The sequence below is a fragment of the Candoia aspera genome, chromosome 17, assembly GCF_035149785.1.
Source record: "Candoia aspera isolate rCanAsp1 chromosome 17, rCanAsp1.hap2, whole genome shotgun sequence".
Lineage (NCBI taxonomy): Eukaryota > Metazoa > Chordata > Lepidosauria > Squamata > Boidae > Candoia > Candoia aspera.
Genome location: NC_086169.1, coordinates 1189834 through 1200278, shown reverse-complemented (window position 1 = coordinate 1200278; position 10445 = coordinate 1189834). Strand labels below are relative to the sequence as shown.

General features: G+C 50.3%; 1 protein-coding gene across 1 annotated transcript; it reads left to right on the top strand.

The window, feature by feature from the left end:
- Positions 1-1147: 1147 nt before the first annotated feature.
- On the top strand, positions 1148-10133 carry LOC134506526 (methanethiol oxidase-like). Its single transcript, XM_063316748.1, has 12 exons — positions 1148-1508; positions 3392-3451; positions 3988-4100; positions 5773-5958; positions 7047-7167; positions 7334-7516; positions 7877-8055; positions 8589-8667; positions 8930-9051; positions 9217-9309; positions 9509-9627; positions 9940-10133. The coding sequence occupies exons 1-12, from the start codon at positions 1241-1243 to the stop codon at positions 10100-10102; spliced, it is 1686 nt and encodes a 561-aa protein (XP_063172818.1). The 5' UTR covers positions 1148-1240; the 3' UTR covers positions 10103-10133.
- The last annotated feature ends 312 nt before the right edge of the window (positions 10134-10445 follow it).

The window sequence follows — 10445 nt, the reverse complement described above, 5'->3', positions numbered from 1 at the left end:
ACGCTTGCTGGACCTGCGCTCCCAGCCACAGGGGTTTCTTGGGATTTGGAGAGGAAACCTGCCGTGAGTTCCAATTCTAGCTTCTCGAGATTGCAAACCAACTCAAAAACCTTTGCTTTACCCCAAGGGGCAGGCAATGTGCAGGCAGGCCTCCATTCCTTTTGCGAAGCCCTCCAAATTGAAACCGTCCCCAAATTATGCTGCTTCTATTTTTTTACAGGTTTCCCTTCCTTTCCACGAATCAAAGAAGAAGCTAGGTCAGTTAAGCCTCAAAGAGGTTATATTTTATTTTAACAGGGTAACTACCAATACAAGCCCAACTACCTATTGATGCCAATGCCACCCTCCCATTTCTTTGCTTCCCTCAAGCTGCAGACAAGGCTACCTGCCTAATTTAAACCTTAATCCTGTGCTTCTAGACTTGACTTTTTTTTTACAGGTTTGCATAATTCTCCTCAATATCTCATCTCACTCTGCAAGGCTGCCCAAAAGCACTCTAGATTTGCAAAGCATTTTTCAGCAAGATCAGGTAGGGAATTAATAGAGGGAAAAGGTATTATTCTGGGGGACGGAGAAAGGCCATCCCTACAGCAGCTCACTGGGGTGTCGACGTTAACTGTTTCTCATGTTAAAGAATGTGTCTTCACAGACAAATCTCTGCGTTCGATTGCACCTTTCAAATCTCTCTTATTCAGTGCTTTTCACTGAACCCCATATAAAAGATATGAAACATGCAGTCACAGCTCTCTGGACAGATGTTTCACTGGAATTGTGCTTCCTGCACAATTGGATTACTGGGCAAAGAGGAAATGGGGCAAAGAAATAAACAAGCCGCAAATCCATTTTCTGTATCCGTTGTGGGTGCGTGGACGGTACAGATCTCATCCATCTGCAGACTTAATCGGGCTGTGCACATCTGGATTCAAGCGACGAAACAGGGTCGGAGCGCTTGCAGGCACAGCCCAGCATTTTTCAACAGGAGCTCCTTTTCCACTGCTTCAGTTTAACATGTTGCCACAGGCTATTCTCTATGCGCGCCAAATTGCGTTTGCCCTTTGAATCTGGATCTTCAGAACTGAGTCAGGGAAGCAAGAAAACCAGAAGAGGTGATGGGGGCTCAAATCAGCAGCTCAGCAGTGTAATTAAAAGAAGGAGATGAAACAGGTGCAGCAGCAGGGCCTTTGGCTCTGAGTAGCCCCTGCAGGCTTGGAATCGGCTGGCTGGGTGTCTCCGGCGTAAAATGAAGGGAGGGAGGGCCATCTGTCCCTCTGGGATTTCAGGAATCAGCTCTTTCCTTAATGAGTTCCTTCTGGAGACCACGCCTTCTGCGCACACCCTCTGGGGACAGAGCAAGGCTCACCGCAGCTCTCGCAGAGTATATAAACCACTCCAAGCAAGCCGGAGAATGCCAGGTGCGCAAGTCCAAGCAGAGCAAAAGGAAGGAGGAGAAATGTTCAAAAACCAAAGAAGAGATGCCGAGGAGGAACCTCCGAAGATGCCAAGCAAAGGTAGGAAATCAACCCATCTCTTGCCTCCAGGACATCTGCTTGCGGTTCCCCACCCCTGCAAGGGAGACGTGGGTCTTTTAAGGAAGGCTGTGGACAGGCGGCGTTGGGCGAAAAGTCACAAATATACAGCTTAAGCTATGCAGATCTTAGAGCGGGCAACCTTTTCAGCAGGGATGAAGCCCCCATACTCCAATCTCCCCTTTTTGCCTGCCTGCGGCGCCCACGAACACTTTGACATCGAGGAGCAATGCTTGAAAAACAGAGTTCCTGCACCCGCCGGATTCCCATTCTTACCGTCCTCTGCGTCTTGATTCCTTAACTTGCAATGCAACCAAACTATTAGACTTCCTATTCCACAGGTTTTATCAGACACCTCAGCCAAAGAGGCTTCTAGCAATCAATATCTCCACATGCCCCAATCTACAAAAGACTGGGATCCAGATTGCAATCTACAAAACAAGACAAACTCTGAGCACAGCTCGACACACAAGGAAAACAGACTGTGAGGGAAATGGAAAAGCACAGGCTTTGCTCTTTCTCAGTTACAGGGCTGTTTAAAAGGTTCTTTCTTATAGGAAGGAGGGAAGCAAGGTCCCAACAACGGCTTGCTTCCTGGCTAATGAGGAGGGCCCAAGTGGCTTCCCCCTTGCCCTGATGACTTCTGTGGGGCGGGAGAACGTGGAGAGCAGTTCCGCGGTGGCTCTTGGCCCGTGGGGATTGGTGCCAACTTCGCAAACTTTTCTGAGTATAACAAGCCATTTAAAGAGCCAGCATGGCATCCTGGTTAATGACTAGAATAGAGGAAGTCTAGGTCTGGATGAAATTAAATGGTTGGCATTTGAATACCTCATCCTTTTTTATTTTTGTCTATAGTGATGAGACAAATTATTTGATTGCTTCCTGATTGGCATAGGTTGTGCCCTGTCCTAGAAACATATCTAACGAAGGGTCATATGAAAATGCGTCGGGTTTTTTTCCTTCCATTATTTACCCATCCCCCATTAATTAACTAGGGACTAAAAACAGGAAGATGTGTGGAATGGAGACACAATCACCTGAGCTGACTAATGGAGTCCCCGGGCTGGCCTGATTAGAAGTGTCAAAAGTCAGTCACCTTACATAAGGCTGATTGCAAAGGCTATCGGGCTTCCTTGTTTTGCCAAAACAATGTCAACAGAAGGGGGAGTATCAGGCCTGCAATTAGAGATATGAGTTGCCACAGCAGAAGGATTAATAAACAGGCAGAGATGAGCAACCAGTTAGATCACACACCTATCATAGCATCTAAATAAATGCAGGAATTAAAGAGGCGAATCAAAAGATATAATGAGCTGCGGCCTTCTTTCCGCCAAGCCTTTAATTTAATAGTTTGAGGAGTCGATCCCATTGCCCTCCTTCAGAGGCTTGACTCACAGGAAGTCCCCCTGCTTTCTTCATCCATTCCTCAATGGCTCTGCCTCTGTCAGCCTTACCAGGTGGATCAGAGAGGAAACACAACCATATAAGCTAATGCTACTTTATTGTTAAGGTACCTTAACAGAACCTCCCAAGTCTGAAAGTACAGTTCTCCTGCCATCTCCTTTACAGCCCGAGAAACAGGGGAGGGTCCCTTCTGAGCATCTTTCTCCGCCTACTATCCAGCTGTGGGCTATTCTCCCTCTTATCTGACTGTCCTCTAGCCAGCATCTCTTCCCCCCATCTCCCAAGTCTTTCCCACACCGTTACAGCCTGATGCTCAGCCACGGGGAAGACAACCCATGCCGAGGCAGGGGGGCCCTTCGGACCCAGAACCGCATCCAACGGGTCTTCTGGTCCGGCCCCTTGTGGACGTTCTTCTCTCTCCTTATGCCAAGAAGCTAAACCTCTCTTCTCTCTTTCTAAAGAAGGAGAAGAATGTTGCTGTCACGGCCCAGGATATCCAACCCCGTTGGATGCCATGAGAGGTAAGAAGGGCTGAGTCCCTCCTGCTCTGGAGGGCAGGGCAGGCCACGGCAGCCAATCTCGGGACCAGGCAGAGCTACAGAAATGAGGGGTGGGTTCACAGTTCACATTCGAACCGTGGTTTGTGGAACAAGCTCAATGGGGAAGTGGGGCCATTTGGTGAGGGACGAGAGATATGGCATCAGGATCCCTTGACCAGGAATCAACGCGCTCCAAACCCACAGATCCAGGAAGTGTATCAGAGCACCGTGGGTCAGCCACTGACACAATGCACTCAACACGGCCCATTGCAAATCCAATGGCTACCTCCACACAGTCCCATGGCTTGGTTAGCATTAACCTGGTTAGGACTTTGGGTTCTTGCAAAGCACGGAAAAGCCGGGCCCTCCAGTTAGTTGATGGTTCAGACCATGGCATGGGTTAATCTGGTCACCGAGTTCAACAGGCTGGACAAACACAAGTCTAGCAACTTCTAGCTCAGCCAGAACCGTTTTACGGCTCAGACGCAGGATCCTAAAAGTTAGACATTTTTCCCAAGGGCCTCGAGAGAAGCTGATCTACGTGCCTTGCATCTTAACTGGCACGGGGACCCAGATGCCCGACTATCTCAGCACCGTGGATGTTGACCCCGAATCTCCCACTTACTGCCAGGTATGACGACAGTTAGTTCTTTGGGAAGGCGTTGTGAACGCTTGTTCCGTATCCTTCTCCTTGGGCCTCTCTTTAATACCCTGCTCTCCAACGCAGGGTCGGTGGACGGGGTGGAAGTGGGGAAAGGCTGCGTCAAACTCATCGGGTTAAAGTATGGTTTGTTTTAACTATGCCTTATTGAACAAGCCAACGGGTCCTGGCTCACACACCACGCTAATCCAAAACAAACGAACCCTGGTGCAGCGCAGCGTTCTGTGTGAACATCTGCAGCTTCTCTAAAGACAAGGCCATCTGCAGTGCTTTAACCGGGCTAGCCAAATAAAGCCTCCAGCTTCAAACGCAGTCATCTGACTTCCAACGGGAGAGAATGACAGCTATTGTGCTTCTGATCTCCAAGCCCCTTGGCCGCATTGCTTCTGTAACGCTCTGAACAGAGATAAAACCCGAAAATCATGTCAGAAGAGAACTGGGAAGACTAAGAGCCGGTGGGGACGCCCCTGGAACACCAGCAGCTTTGAAAACTCCCATCGGCACCGAGACCCCCCCAGGATCTCCACTGAAGGCCTCCCTTTCTGGCTTTCGGCCCTGATCCTGATCCATGCGCCTTTGATCTCTCTTGGGTCTGGCTCCTATTTTAGGGGCTGAATGAACCATCGGCCTCTCTCCCATCCACTAATCCCTAACAGGCCGCCCTGGCAGCGGAGGGCGGCAGTGCTAGAGTTTGGTTTAAACACAGGCTGTTTCCTTACAACGCGTAACAACAACAACAACAACAACAACAACAGTACACTACAGCCATAAAACAGGACTCTTCAAACAGTGTTCAGACACATCATAAATTTCCAACATACTTTTTACTAATAGCTAGAGTAACAAAATCAACAACTGGGATTCATAAGCTTAAATTAAGGGAGCCCTTTGTTCTAAGCCCAGCAAAGCTCAGCAGTTCTAGCTTCTGGGCTGTTTCGAGTCATTCTGCCTACGAGGGACTCATCTACCTGCGTCTAATGATTATCCCGAGGCAGATCTGCCTTTCTCCTATTTCCGTATCAGCAGAGTCATAGCCCAGTTCCACACACTCACACACACCGTAGCTGGATGCAGCTGAGGCTGGGACCGTCATCTGAGGGTTGCGGGAAGCCTACAGGCAAGAGGGGGTCATTAGCTGGCACCGCGGACTCCTGCGCTATAATACAATACGGGGCTTGCTCACGATCTGCAAAATAAGCAGGCGATGCTCTGACGCCAGCTCTTGCATTCACACAAACAGGGAGGGCACCTCCTTGCCCCAACGGTATCTGCAGATCCCGATGCCAAGGGATGGGACGGTGGAGCAGTGTGGTGTGGAGGGTCCCTTGGGTGCGTGAGAGGCTGGGAAGGGAAAGACACGGCTGTGCGTTTTAAGAGATGCCCATCCCATCAGTAAGATTCGGCCTGCAGGTTAGAGGAGGAAGAACCCCTGCATTCTGCCAGCAACAATCCACACCCAAAGTGATCTTCCACCCAGCAGGAGACTTTTCTGCGAACAAAACTCCATTCCGCAAACGGGGTTCCGCATCCAAAGAGACACGCAAATCATGAACCCTTGGGAATCAGATGGAGAAACCCAACCCCAAGGGACGAGATAAATAATGCTTGTTTATTCTCTACCACCCCACTCTTTCCCCACCAGGTTATTCACCGGCTGCAAATGCCGTACATTGATGATGAGCTTCACCACACGGGCTGGAATGCCTGCAGCAGCTGCTTTGGGGACACCACCAAGAAACGCAACCGGCTGGTCCTTCCGTGCCTCGGCTCTTCGCGGATTTATATTGTGGATACCGGGACTGACCCCCTCGCTCCCAGCCTGTTTAAAGTAGGTCCGCCCAACCACAGGGGGTGCAAGCCAGGGAAATGGGTTGCAAAGGGCTGCAAAAGGCCCCTGAGATGGGGGCTAAGCCCAAGTGACTTTAAAGCTCTGAATGGAGCAGTGCCATCGATCCCCTGACCGATTCCCCTGCCTCAGTTTTCCCCCTGATCTCTTTATAAGGGATCCAAGGCAAAATCCATTTCCACAGACAATGAGCAAAGAACTGCATACACCCCCGATTTCTGTGGTTCTCGTCTCCCTGCACAATGGCTGAGCAGAAGTATGAAAAGAATGAGGGGAATAAAAGCAAACGCCCAAGGGAAAGAGCTCATGTTGATTTCAGAAGGAAAAGGAAGGAAGCAAACTAAAAACACCACTCCTGGAAGATGAGTATCTACAGGATAGGATAGAAATCGGTTCAGGATTCCCTCGTTTGCAATTTATTGCAGTAGAGGAAGTTTTTACTGAGTGAAATTAAATCCAGACTAGAGTAGAAGGACAGCAGAAGACAGCAGAATAGTGCATTCATCTACGTTTCATGCTGATGTTCTTTAAAAAAGAACCAATATCTTAGCAATTAGTAAGAAATGCAGAGAGAGAGCAGGGGAGAGAGAGACGTTAAATGGAAGCTGATAAAAATGTGAAGTCTTTCTGGTGTTCAGTTTGATCCCGATGGCTGCATGGATCAGTCCGTGCAGCCTTCTTGGCAATGGTAGGGAAGTGGGTCTCCCAGGATTATCATGATGTTTTAATTTCCTGGTCTAGCACTTGTGTAAGAATTCAGCTTGCAGGGAAATAAGGAATCAGCGAATGGAGGCTGGAAGGCAAGAAGGGAGAACTTTCTCTTTAGCAGTCGTATCAGTGGCTGGAGACCCGGGCTCCTGATAAATGCCCCGATAAAGCCAAGAGACGTCACAAACTCTCGCAAACAATTCCTTTCACCCCACCACAGCCCAAGTGGCAACCAACAACCCTCATGTTTCACTGACTGCAGATGGGCTCTGGAGTTGTTAGACAAAAGCATTTTGCTGAGATTCAAAGGAGGCAACTGGAACTACAATGCAAGGCGTTTTTTCTCTCCCCCTCCCCAACAGGTTATTGAACCCAGAGAGGTCTTCTGTAAAACCAACCTGGCTACGCTGCACACCTCGCACTGCCTGGGCAGCGGAGAAGTCATGATCAGCTCCATAGGGGACGTACTTGGCAATGGAAAAGGTACGCCGGGGTGATTTTCCTCCAAAATGGGGGCCCAGCATCAGATGGTTTGTCACCTCTCGGGCATCTCTGAGTGGGGCAAACTCCTTCCAGCCACGCCCTTCCTGGGACTCGCCTCCCCCTGTTTGAATTAATTTGCATTCTCCCCACCCACCCCAAATCGCAGGTGGATTTGTTCTTCTGGATGCGGAAACCTGGGAAGTCAAGGGCACCTGGAACCGCCCCGGGGACGAGCCTCCACAAGGATACGACTTCTGGTACCAACCAAGGCATAACGTCTTAGTCAGCACGGAATGGGGAGTCCCCAAATACTTTGTGAATGGGTTCAACCCAGAAGACCTGAAGAAAGGTGAGATTCCAGGGCATGCATGAAACTAAGGCCCATCGGGACCCAAAATCCAGGGGGGCTGGACTCCAACCTAAGGAGTGCTCCACGATTCCTGGAGGAAGGATGGCCCAGAGACATCAGGACAAGAAAGTGAGGGGCTGTCCGTTGCCATCTGGCCCAACCCTTGTGTCCACCCAGAGCTAGCCCTTCCCCAAGAGATGGCAACTCAGCTTCTGCTTGGAGGTCTCCAGCACGAGAAACCCACCACCCTTCTGGGGAACTCCTTCGTGAAATCCTCCACACCCTCCTGGCCACCCTCTAGCAAGACCCATTCCTACTCACCAGAGTAAGCTGAGATGATTCTTCTCCATTCCTCTGTAGACCGTTATGGCCGCCGCCTGAACGTGTGGGACTGGACCACCCACTGCCTCGTCCAGTCCATCGACGTGGGGGAGGATTCTACCCCCCTGGAGATCCGCTTCCTGCATAACCCAGATGCCCCACACGGCTTTGTGGGCTGCACCCTCCAGAGCTCCGTACACCATATTTTCAAGAAGGAGGTAAACACAAATAGAATTTCTTTCTCCTTTCCCCCATCTTTCCATCAGAAAGAACTGGTGTCTGAGGCATCAGCTTAGAATTAAATACAGAACAAAGGGGTAAAATGCATGGACCGTTGAAAACAGAACATAATATAATTATTTGTATACGATTATCAGAATGATAGTGAAATCATTACGAACAGGAACCTGAATGTAGAACTGCAAAGTCAGAACAGCACCCTGAGAGATTTGGGGAGGGAGGGGGTCACCCTAAGGGAGTGGCATTGCTCCATTAGTTCCTCTTAAGTCTATGGTAGAGAAACTACCTTAGTTTCTGCTAAGGGCAAAAGAAGGTGAGAGGGCCAGATGCCCGCCAGAGATTGGAAAGAGTTAGAGCAGAATTGGGATAAAATTCAGTAGTATTTGCAGAAATCCTTAAAATCTCACTGGGAGCAGTCAGACATGCTAGGAAGCGGAGTGGCTGGTGGAAATTGGTTTCCATGGGACACCTTTGCATGTCCCAACCAACCAGCCTGGCGTCTCTCTTGCAGGACGGGACGTGGACCGCGGAGAAGGTGATCCAGATTCCAAACAAGGTGGTCACCGGGTGGTTCCTTCCCGAAATGCCATGTGAGTACATCAAGTTCAGAGGGCTTTTGTCCTCATGCTTACATCTCAATCCTACGCCTTTGGTCGGGCTGGGGTTCACACCTTCTGTCCCCAAATTAGACACTTTAGCATCTTTGGAGAATGGCTGAGTGCCCTCACGGCTGAGACAGAGAGAGATCTGCACATTGTGGGGAGACACTGATTCTAGAAAAGCTTTGTATGCCAGGGATTTAGGCAATGTAATCCTCTCCCTGACTTTATTTCTGGGTACCTTCTCCTCCAGCGTTCGTCACAGACTTCCTCATTTCGCTGGATGACCGTTTCATCTACCTCAGCAATTGGCTCCATGGCGACGTCCGCCAGTACGACATCACCGACCCCCACTGCCCTCGGCTGACGGGGCAGGTGAGCTCCCTCCCACCCACAGGCCCTGCAGCCGTGGTTTCCTGCCTGGGGCTTTCCAGGAGCTCCTTCTTTCCACCGTTGGAACCGGGATGCTGGGCAAAGCCAAATGTTTGCTCTGCAGCTCCCCCTACCTGGATTGACTGACCCTTCCTTTGGCCCTTGCAGGTGTTCGTGGGAGGCAGCATCTCCAAAGGCGGGGTGGTGACCGTGATTAGGGACGAAGAGCTCGACTGCCAACCAGATCCCTTCATGATCCAGGTGAGCCTCTCTTCTCTGAAGAGGGATCCCACCTTTGCAGGAAACACGGTGAGGCGTAATTCTCAATGGGCAGCGTGGGACCCCTTGAAATGCCAAAAACGACTTTCCTGCGGCAGATTATGTTTAGTCGAAGGAGCCGTACACCACCCTCCTTGGACCTTCTACGCTTCTCATACTCCCTGGGTTTTTTTCACCTTAGGGAAAGAGAGTGTATGGGGGACCCCAAATGCTGCAGCTCAGCTTGGACGGAAAAAGGCTTTACGTCACCAACAATCTCTACACAGTGTGGGACAAGCAGTTTTATCCACAAATGGTCAGGTACGAAGCTTCTCAACAGGCAAAGAAACTTTCAGACCAAATTTGTGGCAGTGGGGGGATTGTTCTCTTCCTCCTCCTCCTTGAATTATACTCCAAATCCATCCTGTACCTACTTTCTACCACTTGTCATTGCTTCCCCATTTATACTGGAGTTTCATGGAGTTTTCCCATCTCCAGACTTCCCTAATCAGCTTTTCCAACATTACGGAGGCCCAATAAACAAACAAAAGGCCGTTTTTTCCTCCCCAACCCGACACTCAGGCAGCTCAGCTAACCTTCCTTTCCACTCCGGACTTCTTCCTTCCGTTGCAGGGAAGGGTCAGTCATGCTCCAGATCGACGTGGACACCGAGAACGGGGGCCTCTGCGTGAACCCAGACTTCCTGGTGGATTTTGGGAAGGAGCCGTGGGGTCCCGCTCGCGCGCACGAAATGCGTTACCCGGGAGGAGACTGTACCTCGGACATCTGGGTCTGAGACGCTCCCGAGCCTGCCGCACTTTTATGCATTTAGGGATCAGGAAGCAGGGTGGGGGCAACCCAAAGCCAGGGTGTTGGTTTGGCATTTAATCCCGCTGCAGAGATTTCCACGCTTGCACTGAATCAGCGTGCTAGGTCAGGAAATAATCAGCTTGCTCCCTCCTCCTTCAGTCAGCACTCGCCACGGAGCTAAGGGACGCCCTGGTTTCTTCAGCGCTCTTCCTTCCTTGCTTACCTGCAGCTGCTAAAACTCAGCTCCATTCAGAGGATGTTTCTTTAGATTTCATTGCCCGGGCGCAAACTTCGGCTTTTGGTGTCTGCCTTCCAAGGCACTTTGCTTA